At 33.0% G+C, this 23068-nt stretch overlaps 5 protein-coding genes across 9 annotated transcripts; 3 read left to right on the top strand and 2 right to left on the bottom strand.

Moving 5' to 3' along the window:
• The first annotated feature begins 1979 nt into the window (after nt 1–1979).
• Nucleotides 1980–6239, top strand: LOC120175542. Its single transcript, XM_039182146.1, has 4 exons — nt 1980–2689; nt 2774–2824; nt 2926–2998; nt 6069–6239. The coding sequence occupies exons 1-4, from the start codon at nt 1980–1982 to the stop codon at nt 6237–6239; spliced, it is 1005 nt and encodes a 334-aa protein (XP_039038077.1).
• Nucleotides 6240–7822: 1583 nt separating this feature from the next.
• LOC120175582 (protein NETWORKED 3A-like) lies at nt 7823–8740 on the top strand. The gene is made up of 2 exons (XM_039182179.1): nt 7823–7918; nt 8004–8740. The coding sequence occupies exons 1-2, from the start codon at nt 7885–7887 to the stop codon at nt 8657–8659; spliced, it is 690 nt and encodes a 229-aa protein (XP_039038110.1). The 5' UTR covers nt 7823–7884; the 3' UTR covers nt 8660–8740.
• Nucleotides 8741–9770: 1030 nt separating this feature from the next.
• On the bottom strand, nt 9771–17063 carry LOC120175460 (OVARIAN TUMOR DOMAIN-containing deubiquitinating enzyme 1-like). 5 transcript variants are annotated; one of them, XM_039182086.1, is made up of 10 exons: nt 16972–17049; nt 16125–16345; nt 15471–15536; nt 15271–15354; nt 15022–15144; nt 14110–14162; nt 13866–13915; nt 13692–13792; nt 13091–13401; nt 9771–9781 (listed from the first exon to the last, which is right to left on the bottom strand). In XM_039182086.1, exons 2-9 carry the CDS (start codon nt 16290–16292, stop codon nt 13135–13137), a joined length of 912 nt encoding a protein of 303 aa, XP_039038017.1. In that variant the 5' UTR covers nt 16293–16345; nt 16972–17049; the 3' UTR covers nt 9771–9781; nt 13091–13134. The 5 variants fall into 5 exon arrangements, with proteins under 5 accessions (XP_039038017.1, XP_039038018.1, XP_039038016.1 ...); XM_039182087.1 differs by lacking the exon at nt 9771–9781 and adding an exon at nt 12682–12849 and having other exon boundaries at nt 13118–13401; nt 16125–16363; nt 16972–17063; XM_039182085.1 differs by lacking the exon at nt 9771–9781 and adding an exon at nt 12682–12849 and having other exon boundaries at nt 13118–13401.
• On the top strand, nt 10272–11442 carry LOC120175541 (serine carboxypeptidase-like 45). The gene is made up of 3 exons (XM_039182145.1): nt 10272–10322; nt 10948–11226; nt 11308–11442. The coding sequence occupies exons 1-3, from the start codon at nt 10272–10274 to the stop codon at nt 11362–11364; spliced, it is 387 nt and encodes a 128-aa protein (XP_039038076.1). The 3' UTR covers nt 11365–11442.
• A 2296-nt stretch (nt 17064–19359) lies between the features above and the next one.
• Nucleotides 19360–20655, bottom strand: LOC120175540. The gene is made up of 4 exons (XM_039182144.1): nt 20392–20655; nt 20001–20354; nt 19546–19577; nt 19360–19416 (listed from the first exon to the last, which is right to left on the bottom strand). The coding sequence occupies exons 2-4, from the start codon at nt 20335–20337 to the stop codon at nt 19360–19362; spliced, it is 426 nt and encodes a 141-aa protein (XP_039038075.1). The 5' UTR covers nt 20338–20354; nt 20392–20655.
• Nucleotides 20656–23068: the final 2413 nt, after the last annotated feature.

Below are 23068 nucleotides of genomic sequence, written 5' to 3'. Positions count from 1 at the left end.
ACCCCAAATTAAATATAAAATGCAACGTTGAAGACTAAATTATAAAAAGAGTATATTTGTTTTTTAAAAATAGGAACTGGAGTTACATAGATATTCTATAGCGTTAAAGAAGTATATAATTCAAATTTGATAAAATGGACTTAAATCGACAAATGAATTAGGGTATGAGGAAATTTGGGATGAGTATTCGAGTTAGTCGAGTTGATTCAAGTTTAAAATATTTGTGTTGATGAGTCATATTTTTTTTTTGGATAAGTAAGTTTTATTATCCAAGAAAGCATAAACTTGCTACAAAGACAATCCAATGAAAGGAACAAAATAAGGGGAACCTATACAACAAAAATAAAGCTATACCCCATTGATTATAAAGAAATAAATTAGTGTTATCTAATCTATTGATAGTTCTATTTCTTAGATATAGACCTATAGTCTGCTTAATAGATTGAACTATATCATCCTCTGATCTGCTAATGCCTCTGAAAATCCTACGATTCCTTTCTTCTCAAATGGTGTAAATGGATGCACACCACGACAGTTTAAGAATGACAGTAATTAAAGATTTTCCCTTCCATTTCGCCGTCGCCCAAACCATAAGACTGGGCCAAGCGAATGGAGGTTTTCTGATGCCTGACAGCAGAAGAATGGATTTCCAGATTGAAGAATAAACTTTGCATTCAGTAAAAAGATGGTTTATAGTTTCACTACCTTCAGAGCAAAAGATGCACAGGTCATTAGTGATTAAGCCGAACTTGAGCAGCCTTTCTTTGGTGGGGAGACGATCCAGAATAGCCATCCACGAGATGAGGCTGTGCTTTGGTATGTGAAGGGGAAACCATGTGATTTTCTGCCAATGAACTCTGCTTCCTTTCATACGAACCTGCTCCCAAATATTTTTAGAACTAGTAACTCCTGAAATTATAAGAGGATAAGCAACACTTCGAACCTTCAAAATTTCCTTGAGACTCCAGCTGCAAGAAGAACGTTCATCCATGAACCAAAAGTTAGAATTCTTTATAATATAACACTGAATCCATGCGACCCATAGAGAACCATCCCCGGCAAGGATTTTCTTGATAAGGAGGATCAAGCACACTCTATTCCAGGTTTTAATATCTTTATGGCCTAAACCTCCTTCAGACTTTGGAGTGCAGATCGTGTCCCAACTAACCCGAGCACCAGTAGCTGGAATATCCGACCCTTTCCAAAAATATCTAGAACACACTTACTCAATTTTGTCGATAATGGATTGAGGCAGCACAAGTTATCTACACTAGTCATATTTTATCACTTGACCTTAAATTGAAAATTTTTTAGTTGAAAATTTAATTCGATTCGATTCAAGTTTTTTAATTGAATCGGGTTTTACCCACCCCTAATTCCATTAAAGCCTAAAAAGGACCTTTCTGTGATGTTCTTGAAAGAAGGAGCCTTTTTTAGCTAATTTACTGTCCAAATATCGCCTTAATGCTTAAAGCTGTTTCCTTGGGGGACCCCTATATTATTTTCCCATTAGAAAAAAAAGGTATGAAATTCGTCTTAATAAAGCCAAAAAATCAATTATAGTTGGACCTCCCTAAGAATTAATTTTTTAATCTGACTGACTGACCGACCACCATCCTCTATTCTTCTCTCCCTTTCTGCAACTATTTCATTTCCACAACCTTCCAAACGAAGAGAATTAATGGAAACTGAGATTCACAACGTTTATTATTCTCCTCTTCCATGTCTACAATAAAACACAAGACCCTGGTTAATGTGTGTCTCTGGCTTTCTTGATTTCTTAACTCCAAAATATGGTTATAGCAATAACAGTTTATTCTTCGACCGGAAAGATCTTGTTCATCCATGGCTGATGTTGAGTGCAAGACTAATCCGGGAATTCGTTATCAAAATCAATATCATCATCAGCAGCAGCAGCTTATTCTTCTTTCTCCTTGTTATACTCGAAGCCGGGTGTTCGTGTTTCTGGGTTGCCGGATATGACCATGGTTCCTGCTGAAAACCTTCCTCACGGCGGCGGGGGTGAATTTTATGGTTTTTGTGGCGGAGGAAGTATATACACGGAGAGTTTTGGCCATATGAGCCGTCTTCGTGGTGGGTATGATTTTCACACCGAAGCTTGCTTAGGAATAGGATCTGATTTAGAAGCTGACCGCATGGATGAAGATGAGTCGAGAACTAATAGCGTTAATGAGGCGGGCTCCAACTCCAAGGATAATAGCCATCAAGAAATAGAATTAGAGAGAGATGAAGATTGGCTCCAACTCAGTATAGGGGGTCAAACTCAGGCAACAAGATATGATCGCAACAAGCACGGCCAAGACGATCCAACGGCCGGAACAGGAGGGTTGCTTGAGCTGGATCTATTACCCGGTGGTAGCTCGCAACAAGCGAGGCCATTAGCCCGAATCTTTCATATGCCCGAGTTTCGAGCACCACCACCGCTCATGCATAGTTTTAGTACATCTTTATTCTATCAACACCAACAACAAGGGAGCAGCTCCATGTTTAGGCCGATACCCTCATCTTCTTCTTCTTTTTTGATGCCATTCGGGTCCTATTTTTCCAGACCATTTCAGGTGCAATTCGAAATGCAAGTTGCAGGACCGTGCTCGGATGTTACAATCATTGATCCTCCTAGAAGACCCCATTATGGCATTTGGTTTGTGCTTCAAGCATCGCAAAACCAGTAAGTTACTCAAAAAAATGATCCTCCGCAGTTTTTTCTTTTTGTTTGAAAATTTCTGATGAAATTCACTTTCTTTTTGTTCAGAGCAAACGAACCGTTCCTGCCTCAAATTCCAAAGAGCTACCTGAGAACCAAGTAGCAATGCTTATCCCTTTGTTTTACTGCAAATTTACCCCTTTTTACGTACTAATTTCGTGTGTTTTCTTTTTTTCCTTCATTTTTGTTCGAATCTTCAGGGACGGGAAGATGACAGTGCAGTTATTAATGAAGTATCTGGTTAACAAGCTGCCACTACAAAGCGAATCAGAGGTATTTAAAACAAAAACACTTCAAATCTTAAATGCAACTCCCTTAGTTTAATTTTTCATTTTACGACCAGATCTCTTTTGCTTTAGATTACCAAAAATCAATCCATATCTTCAACAAGAAAATTTCTTACACGACATTATAGGACTTGGTTGGTGCTAAAGACATGACAGAAACAGCAGAACTAAATGCATGCTATTTTTTTTCTTTTCCTACATTAAGGTGGGAAGTATATTATTTCTAGGGGACCCTTTTTCAAATGGAATATCATTAGCCCTTTAACCCGTAGTTTTTGGCTCAAAAGATTGCCTAAAATGTTTTAAACATTAAGGTAATCAGTCTTTTAAAATGGTTAAGAGCTTCTTCTCTTAGTGACGGGATTAAAGGTATAGGGTTTTTGGCCTTAAAGGCATGAATTATTGGGTTTGCTATTTCACACCATTAGCTTATTGAAAATAACCGTATGATCCATCGGTATAGTATCTCAACTATTAATTCCAATTTTCACTTATTAGAAATCAAACCCTGCTAGTATAGAAACAAGTAAAAGTATACCATAATTTTACGATGATTCGTCTATATTATCTAGATCTCTTATTACCCTTAAATCAGAAGATAAGAAGTGTTTAAATATCTTAGATCATCTTATATTCTCATGTACAATATACCAACAACGATAAATACTAAACTTAACTCAATTATTTTAAATCAATGTTTTATTTTAGACATGAAAATGGGAAAACCACCTAGGACAAATACAAAGAGGGAGATCATGAGTTTATATATTGAATCCTTGATTATGTAGCTAGGTTAAAACTACGTGCTCTAGTCTTTTAATACCAAAACATATACTATATAATTAGGTATCACCTACAGTTACATTACATGGATCAAATTGTTCAACTTCAAAATCAAAAACAATTTAAGAAATATTTAACAAAAAATAAATAGGAATAGGGGTAAGTTTATCTAATTTTAAAACTATCATGGATATAAAATATAATTAAATCAAAAGTTAAAAGATGTATTTTCACTAGTTTCAAAACTGTATAGATCTAAAAAGTAATTAAACCAAAAAATCAAACGTAGCTCCACCGCTGTCTATTTTCCAAGGTCAATCAACAAAAGTAGATGTCTTTCAGGTAAATATAATTCATTCTCTTTGCCTTACCTTAAGAAACATTATGCTTCGTTTTGTTGTTGTCTTTCGGGTACGCCAAGCCATGTTCACAAAATATATGCCCACAACTGATCAGTGCTAGACAGTTCTTCTCATCATTTCATCTAAAAATCGAAACGAGACGAAGTTCTTGAGACAACATGATTTTAAATCATTAGATGTTAGTTAACATTAATTTGGCCTTCATTCTTTTGTCCTTTGCGTCACCCCCAAAGTATATAAAAATATCTAAACAATGATAGCTTGGACCTTCTGTTTTGCTGTACCAGTATCAATTATATATTCTAGTCTTATATATATATATATATCTTTTGCTCAACTCTAATAGCTAATGCCATGGAATCGATCCATATATAAATACTTTATTCTAATTAGTATGTAATATAATTGTAATAATAATAATAACTTCCCATGTATAGTTGTTTCTGCCAACAGATGCCATGCCTTTGACATGGAAAAATTATTCACAACCGCCAGATGATATGCCATCTCTTCTGTCATAAATATAGTATATGGTATAAAATCAAGTGTTATTGTCGTCTAGGTATAATCTTGATTGGACGAGGATGGAGGTGTAATTACATCGTAGGGCTATGGAACAAAACGTGGGCCCTATTATTCAGTAATAGATTAAGAAGAACGGGTGAAATAGTTGTCATCTGAAAATTTTAAAATTATTATAATAATTTAAAAAAATTTATATATTTTTTATTAAAAATATATAAAAAATCGTAAGGGCACCACTTGCCACTTGCAGGGCGGATGTAGGGTGCTCCATGTACATCTATTATTTTGAAAAAAAATGTTAAATTTAATTTATTTTATTAATAAACTTAATAAAAAATATATAATTAATTTTTTTAAATAAAATATTAAAATTTTAGATTCATATTTTTTTAATTTTTAAATCCATCACTCAACACTGAGCATGAATTTTTAAAAAGCCCATCATCACACCACGACCAACAACCAAAATACATTAAAATAGAAAGAAAGAAAAACATAGCCCCACGTATTTTACTTATGGGGAAAGCAATACATGAGGGATAATTCCACAGCAGAATCATTCCCAGTTGTTGAAAAATAACAAAATAATAATAAACAAAAGCATGAAAAGACAAATGAAGAGCCTCCCCATGAAAATGATTTGTTTATCGTTGGTGAACTCAATGACAATGCACGCAGCATGAAATATTAGGGTTTTTGTTTAACATTCTCGTTTTCTAAAATTAAAACATTAATTAAACGGATTTCATGTTAACATTCTTTGATATTTGACAAATTAAATTAATTATTTTAGTGATTTGTTTTAATGAAAATCTACGGTATAAATGATTTTACCTTGGGAATAAAGTCTAGGTGGGTGCCCAAATGATTATTTTGGGCAGCTAAGATAGTGGAAATAAGGAGCAGGGTTTGGAGTTTAGACGGCCGACTTCCATGCCTGACCGCTGACCTAAGTTGTAGTTTATGTTTTTTTTTTCCTTCAATTTTTGTGGAGCTTTAGAGTGATGAGTATGAAAAGCTTGAGAGAGAAATTTTTGATGGGTAAAGTATAAGTTTCAAAGAGATGGGGCATAGCACATAGCATAGACAAAGACGTATGCCACCGACAAAGCATGACTTCACCACTACATGTATATCACTAAACCAAACAACAATAATAAAATACTAAAAAATAGATAAAAATCATCCAAGAAAGAATAAAATTGCATATCCCCCCCCCAACATGTTCATGTAAAATATATTTACTGTAAAACAAACGGATTATTACAGATAAATATTTTGATTTCATAATAATCACATGTATAAAATTCAAAGATTCAAAAAAATATTTTAAACGTATTACCATATACGTATAATTTTATAAAAAAACATTCGCATTACTCACAGTTGGTACCGCAGGTAGAGATAACATGCAGAGGGAAACAGCTTCAACCTTGCTTGACGTTGCAGCAAGTAAGAGATGAAATATGGGGTTCAAGGGAGGCAGTGACTTTGCTTCCACATACATCAACAGCTGATCATCTCATGGTTTTGCACTATGGCAGGAACCCTAATTGAATCTTTCACCTTTAAATTTTCCCATGATTTAGTCTCCTAAGTTGATGTTATTTTTCATTCTTATTTAAGTTGTGGAAACCCTTCTCTTAACTTTTTTTTTTTTTTTTAAATCTCTAATTGATGGAGAAAATAGCTAGGGACGTGCCATGACATGGTGAGGGCAAATAAGGTAAGCAAATTGTATTTTTTTTCTGAGCTCTGCTTGCTTTCATATTTTAAATTATTATCATTATGTGTAAACTTGTACAAACTTCATTGATTAATTTAAATAATTAATCCATTTCCCCATACATAAACTCTTGTAGGGCTTTAGAAGATATACAGCATATGGGGAAATGGAACCCTTTTAATATGGATCTTTCAACTTAGATTTTAAGATAAAAACATTCTTTTAATATGGAGGTTGTGAGAAGTAAAACATTATACTTGTAAAATATATTAGATTTTAAGATAATATTAATATATATATATATATATATATTTAAATTCTTTATAATCTACATTTATTTTAATCTTTTATGTGATTTATTTTGTATTTTTTTTTATTTTTTTATTTCTTATACATGGCTCAAAAATTAATAAAAAGTCAAGTCAACACACAATTATAGAATATAAAATTTTCTAGTTTTGCACATATTTAAAATCGTTGGATGAGTAGAAATAAACAACTGAGATTAACAATGAAAAATGAGAATATATTCACTCGGGCATTCAATAGTCTAAAATATGTAAAATAAATAATAAAAAATATTTACGTTGTGTAAGTGTATCTTAACCCTATAAAATTTGGTTCAATATGTAATGTTAAACATAAATTTTGATACTATACAATTATGCACAGTCAACTATGTATTTAGTACTTAAATTATCAGTTTTGATCTATTTTAATATCTAAACTTTCAATATTTTCAAAATAATACCTAACATTTAGTTTTCATTTCATTTTAGTACACGCCTTTAAAAACTTAACACGTTTAGTACCTAAACTATCAGTTTTGATCCGTTTTAATACCTAAACTTTCATTTTTTTTTAAACTTAACGTTAAATTTTGAACGAGATACTAAAATGTAACAAAAACTAAAGTTTTTAACGGCAGGGGTACTAAAATGAAACAAAATTAAACTTTAGGTATGGTTTTGAAAAAATTGAAAGTTTAGATACTAAAACAAATGAAAACTAATAGTTTAGCTGCTAAACCCGTAATTTACCCTTAATTTTATTTAAATATACGCATAAAATCTTTATTTTAATTCAACTTTATATTTTTAAAAAATCATCGTACCTTATTTTATATTGAATTAAAATAGTTATTTGTCTCATTACCAATATTAATAGTCTAGGGCCCATGCATGTTTACAAGTCTAGGCAACTCGTTTCCTTTCAGCAATATGTGTAGGTTAAGTGTTGCATTTGCTTCAACAAGACACAAGCTCAATAATATTCCTTGGCTCACACAAGAAAGCAAAATAAATTTGTTAACTTTAGTCCTACGCATTTGAAATCAATTTGTCTTCAATTCTGTAGGGTTCTTTGCCCCTTTCCCCTACAGTTTCTTCTGCTTTTATCTGTGGCTTATCTCAGCTCATGTGCTACTTACAAGAAATATACATTATTCAGTTGAGATTGGCGATATAATAGATTCAAATGGAATGCATTAATGTCACTGCAGCCTCCAATGGTAATGTTATTTATGTTTATAATTATATTGCTGCATGTTCAGACTTTGTAACATATGGTTTGTAAAGTGTTTATGAATTGTTCAGACTTGGATGTGAAGGTAAATGCGATTCTCAGCGTTATCGTGCAAGACGACGGGGATTCATTCGCCAAGAGAGCTGAAATGTACTATCAGCAGAGACCTCAGCTCATCGAAATGATCGAGGACTTGCGCAAAACCTGCCGCTGCTTGGCTGATAAATATGACCAGCTGAGATCCCAACTCAACTCATTGAGTCCTGTCAGTCGAGTTCGAGGTAACGGATCGGTGCAAGATCATGATCTCGAGGATGAATTGGTCGTCTATGATGTCTTGAATGCGCAAGCTGCTAATCGGGACTCTATCGAGAACTTGAAGATGACACCGGACTGCGAAAGCTGCGGGGAGAAGATGAATGTGATCAATGGCATTGGATTCCAGCGCAATACGAGTGATGGTTATAAAGATGCCATGTTAGAGCATGAGAAAGTGTGGAATGAACTAAGGTTCAAGGTGTCAGAACTTGTAGAGGATAATCTGAGTCACCAAGCTGAGTTGATAAGGAGAAATGACGCGAAGAGAGAAACCATTAGAGATCTTTGTTCCAAGATGAACATGAAGGATGAAAACAAGACCATGAATGGAAACCATAGAGTTACCAGGAAGACTCAGTCTCAAGTATCAAGATTAAAGTGGATATTCCTTGGAAAGTTCATGAAATGAAATACAAATGATTAGGTAGGTTTGTTGGTTTTTCTTTGGACTGGAATATTAATAAGTTACTCAATTGCTTTTCATTTTTATTGGGGGTTTTGAAAATATGATTTTTGAAATATAATATTATTATAAAAATATTATATTACATTGTTTGGTTTGTTTAACAAGATGTAATATAATTATGTAATATAGCATTTTGACATGGCACCCTGAACACCCTTCGTTCCCATTAAAATTTCCAGTGGTGAATTGGGATTAGGGCTATTAAGGGTTATTAAGTTTCCAAATTAAGGGCTAGTAAGGTTTATTTTTATATTAAGGGATATTAAGATATAGGGATCAAATATTTAAGATTTTAGGGATTAAGGATTTAAGTTTTGGAATTTGGGAATTTTGAAGTTTGAGATGATAGCAATGGTAATCGTTGATCATTGGGTGCTCGGCAACGAATAGATGATCATTCGACGGCGGATGGGCGATCAGAAATGACCGATGACCAGTTAGAGGTGATTAGAATAAGAGATTTTATGAATTGAGGGGTATTATGTATAAAATAAAAAAGTTTAAGGTTTTTAAAAATATAATAATAATATTTTAAAGTTTTTTAAATACAAAATTTAAAATTATCATAATTTGATACAAGTCACTTAACGATTTTTCTTAACGATTATCACGGACCATACACCTAAATTGATAACGTTTGTAACGTTAGACATATTTATGAATCACAAAAAAAAAATTGGGCACCAATATGAAAAAATGTATAATTTAAACACTTATTTTCTAATTAAATCATAATTATGAATATATTACTATAAAATATATTATTTTAATTATTTTGAAATATCTCGAGTCAGGATGCGTCAGAATTGGGGTTTTAGTATAAAAGTCGAGGCGTGTTCAAGCGGAAAAAAACCTAACAATTATTGGGATGGGACGAGATCGAGTATAAGAAAAATATTTTTGGGTTAGAGTTGAGGCGGCAAAAAAATCGCCCCGTCCCGCCACGTGTCCATCCTAATAATTTCTAGTTTTCTTAAAAGATATGTAAATTTATTATAACCCAAGGGTTAACTATTAAAATGTTCACTTTTAGTCATCAATTTTGAAAAAATTATATTTTGATCACTTATGTTATTGATTTATTAAATTTTTATCTCTTAAATTATTGCTTGTTATATTTTGGTGATTGAATAGTTAATTCTCATTAGATTGTTGATGTGAAACATTAGTGAAAGAATTTAATTTTTAATTTGACCCATAAATTTTAGATAAAATACTAATTTAATTTTTGAAATTTAGATAAAATATCATTTTGACAATATATTTTACATATAATATCAAATCAATCCCTAAATTTGACCAAAATCTCCGGCAATCACTCGTCACTCACTATTATCGTCACTTATAGTATACTTTTTTCATTGTTCAGTAGTTAAAAGGAAGTATTGTTCTTCCTTAAAATTTTAGATTTGAATAATTGCATCTGTAATGTATATATGCATGCATCAATAACTAATTTTTTTAACATGTATTGTCTTATAATCACATCGATAATTAAAAAAAAAAATCAGCAAACATTATTTTCTTCATTGTTTTCTGCCTCTGTTATGTCACTATGACGCATTCACTTTGCTCTGATATTTGTAAAGCAAAACGGAAAACAAATGTAAGAAGACCCAAAAAGTAAACAATGGGAAAGCATTAAGCATTTGGTGTGAAAGAGAGCAGCTTTCCCCTTAACACAACACAATATGCATGTTCTATCTTACTACTAAACCAAAGCTGATAGCAACATACAAAACAACAACGAATTCTTTGACTTTCTGAATTTCTTTTCTCAGGCTTTTACCTTCAGTTTCGTAGTTTCAATACGGTATAACTAGTAGAGCAGTAGAAGAAGTAGTTTCTGTTCACCGTCCCTTAACTCCCACAAGCCATCTCCAAGTTCAGGAGAAAGTGAACAAAAAATGTACCCAACAAGCATCTGTTTCAGTTCCTACACTAAAATACACTCCTTTTTATGTTTATCATTATTATATAAAGAAAAGTAATAGAATAGTAACAAAAGAACAGCGTCTCTCTTTATAAAATCCAACCCCACTCCGCAAACATTGTTGTTTAACTCGGTTTTCTCCTTCTTCTTTCCACTTTCTCACTCCGGGGTTTCCTTTTTAGTCTCATCTGAGGAAAAAGAAGAAGAAGAAGAAGAAGATACCATGGGTTGTTTAGGCTGGAGATCAGTGGCATTGTGCTTATTTCTACTTGAAGCTTTGTTTTCCGTATAATCCGAGTGTTTTCCAGGTCTGTTTGATCGAATATCTGGATTGCCGGGTCAACCCAAAGTCGGGTTCCAACAGTACTCGGGCTATGTGACCGTCGATGAGAAGAAACAGAGAGCTTTGTTTTACTACTTCGCAGAAGCTGAAGTAGATCCAGCTTCAAAGCCTCTCGTCCTTTGGCTCAACGGGGGCCTGGATGCTCTTCAATTGGGGTTGGAGCCTTTTCTGAGAATGGACCGTTTAGGCCTAGTGGTGAAGTGCTGGTCAAGAACGAATATAGCTGGAATAGAGGTATACTTTGTCTATCTATTGTTGTGTGTTCTTGTTTGTTAATCAGTTCTGAATTTTCATTTTCATCTCATTGTTTTGCAGAGGCCAATATGTTGTATTTGGAGTCCCCGATTGGAGTTGGCTTCTCTTATTCTGTAGACGGATCCGCATATGAGGCTGTTGGTGACAAGATCGCTGGTAAAAACTCTCCATTCTAAACCCATTTTCGTAATATTTACAGCAATGCAATATTCATTGCTCATTTTTCTTGTTTTGTTCTTGTTTCCCTCTCCTTGTTTTCAAAATAGACACTTTCCTTATGTCGATCCTTGAGATCAAAGATTCTTTTCAAGCAGAGGAATATTGTTATACTGCTTTGGAGCTTCTGGTGAACTGCAGAATGTAGACTCAAAAATTTTGCTTGAAGTTGTTAAAAAATTTGTTGTTGCTCTCCATGTTGAAGTTGACACCCCAAAACACATGCCTCCTGTTTTGAAATTTCATTCAATATCATTGTCCAAGGGATTAGTTGAGGGTGATAGTTCCACTTTTGATGTTTTAGTTGTATTTACCTATGTCTTGCGACCAATTCCTGAAGAAATCACTCAGTTTATTATTCGGCTTGTAATATACCATGTTATTATTGGTCCATGGAAGGGTGGAAAACAAGTTTCAACTAATTTCTGGTGTTCTGGTTGAATGTGATGACATATCCGAGTTTCGATTATTATTAGTGGATGACATTTTATCGATATGTTGTTCGAATGAAAACATTTGACAAGGAAAATTATGAATGGAATCAAGAGGTATTTGACCCCGGGGACGCTGGTTCGCCACTGTAACTATGACAAGATTATTAGTAGTTCACATTCGGATGTTGGATATCTTGAAAAGAGCATTCAAGAACGTTTACAAGATTATCCGGAATTGTAGAGTTGGCACAAGATTATCTGGAATTGTATAGTTGGGTATAGGTGACTATTGTTTTACTTTGAGTTGGAATGAAATACAAATGTTCATCGAAAAAATATTATGTTTGAATTTGTTTAATGAATATTGGATTAATTTGTGTAATGAACATTTGGTAATTGTAGACATTTACACAAACCTACTTAGACACCATTTGTAATATTAGATGTGTTGACAAATCATTTTCAAGTAACATATGAAAAAGCCTCACCAAAAAATTAAATTTTAGTATTATTTAAATGTTTTATTTTCTTCCACCATATAAGTTCTAATCGATTTTCATTATATTTGATATTTTTTTCATATAATGTTTTAATATTATGTCTATCAGCTAATGATTATTAACTGTATTAATACAGATTAGAACCAAACCAATGGAACGCTTCAACCCAAGCCCAGTAACAATGGATTTTTAAAGGGGAAAACATCAATTTTATGTATTTGCAGACCGAACAATTTAGATTCTGGGTGAGCTATTCTCCACAAGGAGGATAAGAAATCCAAGTCTTGAGAAAACCTTTTTGTTCATATCACAAAGTTAAGAAGCACAAACAGTTTAGCAGCATGAGTAACAGCCTAATATTGAGTGTATGGTTTTAACAGTCGCATGTCAGCCTGCAAGGTAAATTTCCCCCCAAAGACCGCTGAGGCGCTGATTAGGACATTATCAACAACCTGCAAAACACACAAATCCCCTTTAGCCGTATAATAGACGCTCATCAGGGTCGTGGAAGAATATCGGCGTCCACGGTTAGCAGCATCAAGCTGCCATCAAGGGTGTTAGTGGTTCCAAAGTTAAGGGCAGTGCCACCCCCAAAATACCGTATGAATTATTATGTTTTCGAGCCAACCAACCTTGTCACTAAAAAGGTCGGGGTTTGTATGTAGTCCTAGGTTCCATTGAAACACTTGATACCCGGAAAAAACATGAAGAACCACTTACCAGAAAACGCAATCGCATCATTTTGGATAGAGAATGTCATAGTGGCCGGGACGATATAGCAAGGTAATAAAAGGCTTGACAGGAACAGTGCGACCGCTTGCAGCATTTGAATTGTCACCCGAAGGAGGAAGGAAATCATGATGGTTTAAATTTACACCACTGACATCACATGAGCTCCGATCGAGGTACACAACACGAATTGGCACACCCAAAGCATCTGAAAGGGCAGTAATGTGTACATGATCACTCTCTTCACCCATTGGCTCTACGGATGATTTGCAAAACTACAAAACAGATTATATTATGAGAGAAATTTAAAGTCACCAACTTACCAGAATGCATACGTATTGAAGAAAAACAACTGATGTGAACTGTTCAATATCATAAATATCAGTGTAATACATGACTCGGAGAACTGTCAAGAAGACGTAAGAAACAGTTGTATGACTTGCAAAGAAGATAGCTTCTGTAGTGTATAAATAAAGTGTCATTCAAAACCTCAAATTCTCTAATAATGCATGAAGGGATGTTGAGCTTTGTATGCATACGAAAAAAATTATTATATTGAACAAACCTGTTCTACTGTTGCATTTGTTAATCCCAAAATAAAGGGTTGGAAGAACTCTGCACGCTTTCGTATTTCACCAGAGGTAACAAATCTGAAAAACATTACAGCTAACCAACCAAACTTGTCATGAGATGTACCAAGGAGAAAGACTCATTAATCCCTCAAAAATACCTCACTCACCATAGTCGGAGATTGACTGATCTCGACTCCTTAGTATTAAATCGTCCTGACTGAAAAAGGGGGAAAACCTCGTTAAGGAGCTCAGGACTCAATTAAATTTCAACAGATGTAGGTAACTAAAAATTTTGGATTCCAGACACATGATTATCAGTTGGTCATGGTTATCAGTACAAGTGGCACTAAAAAGGAAAAAGAAATACTTAAACAAGGAAAATATCAAGGCAAAATAAAAAGTTGTACACACCTTATAGAATCTTCATTGCCTTGAAGAACACAGTCCAGTTGCTCAAGGAATAACTGAAAATTTTTCACATTGAATCACAAATAAAACAATGGTGCTAGAAATGGGAAACCATAAGCAAGGTGCTTCATGAAGAAAACTGTCAGCCTTATAAACAATATATGAAGACATCATTTCTCTCAAAAAGTATTCATCAAATAGGAAAAGAAGACCTCGCACCAAAAATCAACACAGGAAAACTAAGCCTTCAGGTAAAGGAGACTAAGCCACAAAATACAACATATGAAAATGCTAAGGGCTTTATCCTGGAGAAAATATCAAAGTGTATGAGCAAGTAAAACATCTAATAACAGGGTAAAATAACCCCCATAATGTCTTGAGTTTATAATTCATTTTTGGAATGGTAAAGAAGACCCCTATGTTTGGCAATAGTAAAAGGGATTGAAAATTAAAAAAAAAGTAAAAGGGATTGAAACACCATTATGGCTAAATATTTCCTGATTTAATTTGTCCCGAACATTGTTTAGGACTAAAGAACTGAAGCAACAAAATTAGGAGGAACAAAGAAGTGGCAATTCTTTGAGAGCTGGGTTTTATAAGGAATTTCTCAAAGAACTTATATTTCTCTTTTTTGACACCTACCCACCCCTTTCAAGAGCAGGTTTCTATGGGGGAAATGTAATACTAACAATTCGGGGAGGTGCAGAATTACAAGTTGACTGTAAAAGTGATTTTCCAGAAAAACATTGCATGAGAAGGTGTTTAAAGATGTCGATTATACAGCTAAACATTTGTTAAAATGAGGCAAACTGCACAAAAACCAAGACAGCTAATTGTCAATCATATAAAAATGGAATAAAATACACTATTTAAGCTAAAAAAGGGGAAAAAGGAAGGAAAATTTTAATAGCTTACCGCAAAAAAATCCTCAAATGTAAAATCTGTATAACCTAAACCTTGAAGTGTTTTTCTACATTCTTGAACATTTCCTTTAATACGATCAACCTCAACACGGTCTTGTGATTCCAAAATATGCTCCTACAAAGTATTAAAAATTTTATAGCTTACAATTCCTAGAGAAAACGATGCCTCTCCAACAAGAAGATTGGGGAAAAATTAGAGGAATATAAATAAAAGACATCTATAATAGGTACTCTGACATACAAGGTATGAAAACATAAAACTCCGGAAAAAGCAGTTTCCATCTCCTCGTGTTCTTCTAATGGCAGCATATTGTTGCTCAAGTACCTGCATTCAGCATAACCATCAATGCCTCTTCTTTAGAAAAGATAAATAAATAAATAAATAAGCAAACAATTGTCGCATCAAGGATTAAAATGGACAAAAACATGAAAGAAAAATACCTTTATTTTTTCTAGCAAGATAGGGCTTCCTGATTCATATTCAGCTGCCAACATAGAAAGTGATTCCTGCAGTTCCATATAACAAAAATTTCTTGGCATCACATGGAACCAGTAAGTTTAGCAAAAAGAATGGAAGTTGTCCTTGCACCATAATATTCATGCAAAGCTAAAATGGGAATCAATCAGACAAAAAAGGCCCAATGATTTCCAAATATCACGCTAAGTAAATGAAAGGAAAAAAATCATTTCGGCACAGGTGACAACTAAGCAACAGCATAATACCAAGACTTGCATTCTAGTTATTTAAGCTCCTAAAAAGGGTAATGTCTCAACATGAATATATGTAGAAATATCGCACATTATTCATTGGCATGGACGCATAATCAATTCTCGACAAGGAAACAACAACCAAGAAATGGCCTTGGGGATAAAGTGATAGCACAAAGAAAACAGGATGAAAAAACATTCATATTGCACAAAGATACTACATATTTGAACTGGTAAATTCAATAACCGAAAATGGTCAGACAGTTTTTTAAGTACGCACAGCGGCAAACTGAATGTTAATAAAAGGCAAGAAAAGAGACTCAAAATACTAACCAGCAGTTATGCAACAATGTTTGGAAATCTCAAAGAACCATGTGCTTTTCTCACCTTGTCACCAACAAATGGAACTTTCTTGGCTTCCTCAGCATGAATGGCAGATTGTTGCTGCATGATATCATCATCTGTGAAATTCCCCCAGTCATCAACTTCAGAAATGGGAATGGATACAGCAGACTCCTTTTCCCCATCAGCTGCCACTCCATCTTGATTTTCCATCTTTCCTTCACACAAATTCAAGTACTTTCAGGTTTATCAATAACCTCTGCCTCCTAGAGTGAATTTGATATCTGCATTTCCTCAGAGAAATGTGAAAAACATGCTTCAGAAAAACGAAGAAATTTCCCAGCCAGACTAGGGGTTATGGCCTCCACTTAGTGGAAACTTCACCACATTAAAATACTATCCATCTTCATATCATATCATGAACCAAACCAATCAAAATAGAAGATCCCAGGCCTCATGCGTTTCTTATATTAAAATTTTACGATTTTACAATGAAAGTCAGAAAAGTACATATAAACTCGTTTCATGAACTTGTTTGCAGAGTTCTCACCAGTCACCAGTGTAAATTATAAGCACCCCATAGTTTATAACTAGTAATTATGAAACACAGAAATGAAAAATGACAAATGTAGCGGCGATCAACTGTACAATCTAGACATCCATGCATGATGAATCAAAGTTATTTATAGTACCGTGAAATTTTACAGAATCTATATCAGCATGATTCTTATTTTTCCACTTTCCATACCATTAGCAGCAAGCTTTTGCTAAATAAATTCAATACGAACCACTATTCTGAAGTATAAATCGTATCAAAAAGGAATCCATTTCAATCATTAAACGAATAGAAGAACAAGAACAAGTAAGAGACTGTAAAGAAAGCTGAGTTTACCAGAAATTGAAGAATTAGGATTTGTTTTGTCTTCGCAAAATCTCAGATCGAAAGCAAAGGAATCCCCTTCTTGGGGACTATCTTCTTTCATTTATTTATTTAAACATAAAAAAACGATCCGCAACCGTAAATCCGTTAGGTAAAACAGCAAGCTTACCGGTTATTTCAGTTTTCACTTCTTCAACTTTATTTGGGCTTGGCCTTTGGGCTTTGGGATTGTGGAGAAAAGGGATTTTTTAAAAGTTGTGAAATTAGAAAACAATTCAGTTTTTTAAGGCAAAATATTCTGTAAAAAAAAACTTGAAAATAAAGATTTTTTAACTTTTAATTTTTTTTAAAGAACATGGTCATCATTAAAAATATTTTCTCAAATCTATAAGGAGAAAAGAGAGTCTTAAGACCTTATATTATCAGAAGAATAATCATTCGATACAACATACGTAATAATCTCGAAATAAATTGAGTCAAAATATAAGGTATTTCTATAATAGAAAACCCACTTAGTCAAAGCATGTGTCACATTATTACAAACTCTAGGAGCAAAATACACTTTGTAATTTAATTTAGCATCCAAAATCCTACGAGCTTCCCGAAGATGATAACCCAACGTGTAGGGATGGGCATGGGTCGGCTTTCGGCCAACCCGACCCGACCCGATAATTTTACATCCTTCACCCGAACTGACCCAACCCAAAAATATAAACTCTCCACCCGATCCAATATTTTTTAGATAAAATCCGAACTTGATCCGACCTGACCCAAAATAATAAAAATATTATTTTTATTCAATAAAAACAGTGATTTAATTTTAAAAAAATAATATATAGATATATTTTTGTAATTATTCTTAAATATATAAAGTAAAATTATTCCTTTGTAAATTGATACTTTAATAAAATGATTAAGTTGTTTCATTCTTTAGAAAAAAATGAAATACAAAAATAATATCAATGAAAATATGTCTTTTAAAAACTTACACTACAAAAGATAGTAACAAAAAATTGATAGGTATGATCATTTTATTTGAACCTGATGAGTTTTGATAGATTCGAATCAAGTTAGGTTGATTTTGTAAAGGATGAGACTGGGTATGATTGGGTTTTATGTTTTATAGAATTGGTTAAATTACCATACAGGCCCCTACAGAATCTTAGGATCAAATTTGGACTTCAAAATTTAATATATTCAATATGGCATTCAATTCCTAATAATCCTTTAATTTAGCCACCAAATCTTAATTTTAATCAAATTAATCCTCGAAAAGTCAAATCTAAATTCAATTTGCTCCGACCAGCTTGCATTTCATCCAATTAAGCCTAAAATTCAGAATTTACAATATCAATATTTAGGCAAAAATTTATACCATATTCTTGGGCGTTACGTATTTGCTTACCACTCCATGGTTATGTTCTTTTGATTCTTAGGGTGTGTTTGGTTCACGGAATATAAGATTGCCGGTGAGAATAAGATTACCGGAATGTAACATTACCTAACACATTACTAAGAATGTTACATTACTGTGTTTGGCTTGTTTGGCAGTAATGTAAGATTATAGTGTTTGGTTGAAGGAATAAAATATTACTGAAATGTATATTTTACCAAATTGACCTTGTTCTATATTTTTTAACAAGTGAAATTCTAAATATTTAAATAAAAATTATTTATATAAAAATTCATCGATAATATATTTAAATAAAAATTATTTATATAAAAATTCAACGATAATATATTATTTTATTATTTAAATATATCATGTATTATTTTAATTTTAATTAATAATAAATTTTACATAATTTATATAAAAATATATTAAAATTTTACTTCAACATTTAATTAAATGTTCAATATTAGGGATTTTTAACTTTCACTACTTCAACATTTAATTAAATTTTACATAATTTATCTAAAATTATAATATTTAAATTTATAAAAAGTAATTAACATATTCGAAAACTAGCACATTACTTGCAAAGTATATACTACATAACAAAAAGAAGTATAACATTAGCCATAAAAAGTTTGTACAATGTTCAGACTTACAAAACATAATAACCATGACATTCTAAACTTAATCATATATGTTGGCTATATTATATACACAAAAAATTATCCAAGTCAAAAGATTGACTTAGTTTCAAGTTAAAGGATACAAGAAATATAACCTCATAGCTGTAAACAGAAACCTAAAACATCATTTGTTTACTCTTAAAACAACTTTATTGGGGTGTGTGTGGGGGAGGGGGTGGCGGCATCATTTGCCATAAAACATCTTAGCAGCATTGAACTATAGTGATCCTAGGAACCTTTGCCACTACCTTTGATTCTGGCATTCAAACATTTTAGTCAGAAAGATGATATTGGTAGTGAGAATGATGAAGGTACAGAAAATTAAAGATTTGGTGTAGAGGAATAAATGATATTAGGCAATTCTTCCAAATTCTTCCCCTGAAATGTAACCAGAAAGGTATTTTAGACATTATAAGAATAGGCTAGTGTATCACCAAAAGTCTAGGAAGCACACATAAACATAAAAAGCTATTTAAGTAAAGTAAATATCAGCTACATCAAACTTACATCAACTGAATAATTGCTTGCTCTTGATATGTTTGCACCAACAACATAAAACAATATCAAACATAACAGAAACAAGTTACAAAATAGAGGGAAGAGACTGGCAGCAACATTACTCAGAACAGTATAGGCAGAAAAATGATAGAAGTAAACAATAATATAATGAATGCAACTTGAATATACATAAACATGTTTGTTTTATTTTTATTCGACCATGCTGCCCTGCACATTATCAAGAGCCTCGTTGGTAGCCAGCAGTATATGGGCTTAGAATACCATTGCAACCTTTTGTATTCATGGGCAAAGTTACATAAATTACATGATTTCCAAATGGAACAATTGACATAAAACAAAATTTCTAGAAAAAATTTCCTAAACGGAGGATGCATATTGCATGATCAAGATGGTGATACAAAAAGCTACCCCTTTAGGCTATTTCAATTGGCAAGTGATTTTACCTGAAGGAGGGGTCATCATATTCCCACCCATGTCTTCATGGACCGGTGATTTTTGAGAAATGGGAGTTTCGTAGGTCTCAATCTCAAGTGGACCTCCTTGATCAGAAAGATTACCTCTATCAGATCCTAATGTCTCTTTTACCTCCATGCTAACATTTCTGCTAGTTCCATTCGACACCTGATAAGAAGGCTCATCAATTTCACCAGCTACATGCCTTCGATTATCTTGGCAGAAGCTCCATGATGGCGAACACCTCACATTTCTATGCAAAGTCCCACGTCCTGTTCTGTTTGGAATGCTTGTGTCCCTTGCGACAACACAACAAGCAGATCCCATGATCACTCAAATACCCCCTACACACACAACCCCGCCCCGCCCCACCCCAAAAATAATAATAATAATAATTTTTACAAAATTGCAACACGGATCCCAGCTATGAACTCAAGGCAAAATACTGCATAGATGATAAAACCGATAATTTCCTGTAAAAAAATCATAATTAAACATTGCTAAGATTGATTGAACAGATGGCTTAAACCAACTTAACAAACTTAAAAGATAACTACTTCAAACTAGAGCTAACCACAACTGACTAGCTAAGTTTCATTTTGTAAGAGCAATTTTACAATTTCATTTCATTTCTCTAAGTCCAAGTCTCCAGAAAAAACATGGGGTAAAATTTCGAGCTAAAAATTTTCTTCATATAAAAGCCCAAGAAGATCAGTTTTAAGAAAATAAAAAAGCAATTAAACTAAGAGCAAATTACTTGGGAGTGGAATACATTATGTTATATTCTCAATTTGAAGTGCTCGTGGGGATCAAGAACGAAAGTAAATAAATAGTAGAAGTGAAAAGTAGTTTAGTAGCAGATAGCATAGTTAAGTAAAACGGTAAGCGCGAAAACTACAGCTAGTGGAAAGAATAATCCTCAACTAATTTAATTAAGCATTAATTCGTTTCAACAAATCAGGTTAAATTATATTTAAAAAAAAGGAGAAGAGAAATTTCCTTGTGATTTCTCAGCTGCAAAACAAAAAGGAAATGAAAGAATAAAAATTCCAACCTTGAGAATTGCTGGGCTCTAAGCTTCTTCTCGTCTTCATAAGGACTCCAAGCAAATACCTAATATGCCATAAGAAGAAATCAACGCCAAATCGAAGAATAATAATATTTTTTTTCCAACAGAACCAAGCCGGGAAAACGATATTTTAGGAAGCAGGAGACGAGAATAAGCAAATATCTAAGGGAGACGGAGGACTAACATTCCTGGGAAAACAGGAAAAAAATAGCCATGTTGGTATTAATTTTTGACTAGTACTTAGGAATGTGAAGAAACCAAACGTGGGTATTTTTAACCCGGAAAAAAACATTTCCTCAGGAATGAAATATTTCGTGAACCAAACAGGGTCTAAGGATTTGAATGCTCAAAACATAATTAGCTTTGCCCAAATACTATGAATTAAACTGTGAAATCATCATCGTTTAATTGATGATAACATTCTCACACTGTTCCCATGTGTATAATATAATTGTATGTCAAAATGTCTTAACGTCTTTGCTATCGTCACTAAAAATCAATATATAAACTCGTGCAAAATAAAAAGGAATTATCCACCTAAACTAAAAATGAATTAATCGATCATTTGTAAATATCATTTGAACTTGGGATGGGGATAGGTATCGATTTGAGAGTTATTTTAAAAGAAATTGTGGTCGGGTCGGGTTTAGGGTGAAAAATACTCGACTCGACCTGAAAAAATTTATAATTTTACTTTATCTATTTAAGAATAATTATAATAACACCCCTCTATATATTATTTTTTTCAATTAAGTTACTATTTTTATTAAATAAAAATAATATTTTTTATTATTTCGGGTCGGGTCGATCAGATTTTTAAGTTATATATCGGATCGAATTCTGGTCGGATAAAATCTTATTTTAGTCGGTCTCAAGTAGAAGATTCTTTGATCTTGACTCGGGTCGGGTGGACAAAAACCCGACCCATGCCATTCCTAATTTGTACATATATCTTAATTATTAAATAAAAATGTAAAATAAAGTAAATGAAAAGCAATTGAATCCCAACCACATATTAATATATGTTTTTATTTAGGTAGACCAAAGACTCGCGTGCATATGAGAAACATGTGCACCGTCGGTTGCCTACTTGCCTTTATATCACTATTTACTTTATTTATTTGTCTTTTGTTTTAAAGTGGATTTGTAAATTCAGTGTCTGATATTGTCTTAACACCGCATTGATTTATTCCTTTATTTTTTTGGGTTGATGTAAAATTTAATACATGCAATCATTTTTAAAGTTTGAATTGATATGCACAATTTTTTTTATCTAAATCGACAATTTATGCCTTTCCTTATTCAAATTTATACTTGAATTTAATTTATGTCGCGCATATCGGTACCAAATTGAGCACCAAAATATATGACAATAATCAAATTATTGTTTCAATTCAGACAAAAAAAAAGTTCAAATTTGAACCATAGGGAGAAGTTCAAGTATCAAATATTATATTACCCCTTTTTCGAAAGGTTAAATGGTATACTTTTAGTAAAACTTAATTTTAAGGTTTTCAATTTGATATTTAAATTTTTTCTTGGTCCAATTAAGTACCTAAACTTAGTTTCATGATTCGAATTGGTACTTGATTTTTTTTTATTTTAGTTTAAATATATATAATTAAGTACTAATTTGGAAGAAAATGGTGCATCAAGTTGAAACAGAAAGTTAAGTTCAAATATCTTAAAACCAAGTTAGACCAAAATATTAGGACCAAAATGAACCTTAAACCTAAGTTTAAACACCGGAATACATATTTACGCTTTTAGAATCTGTCCTTGTAGCGCTGGAGTTGAAGTAAGAAAGTCCAAAACAAGTGTCCAGTATCCGATCCATCAAAACCCGAAAATGTCCTCTTCTAAATATCGTCCCCCTATTTCCCCTATTATATAACTTAACCCCAAATATATTGCACCCTTACTTCAATCTCACACTCTCTTTGATCCTCTCCTGTCTTAATTCCATTCATAACCATTCTTCTGACATCT

The sequence above is a fragment of the Hibiscus syriacus genome, unplaced genomic scaffold, assembly GCF_006381635.1.
Source record: "Hibiscus syriacus cultivar Baekdansim isolate YM2019G1 unplaced genomic scaffold, ASM638163v2 tig00112206_pilon, whole genome shotgun sequence".
Lineage (NCBI taxonomy): Eukaryota > Viridiplantae > Streptophyta > Magnoliopsida > Malvales > Malvaceae > Hibiscus > Hibiscus syriacus.
Note: the sequence above shows the minus strand (reverse complement) of the source record. Positions and strands in the feature narration are given on the sequence as shown.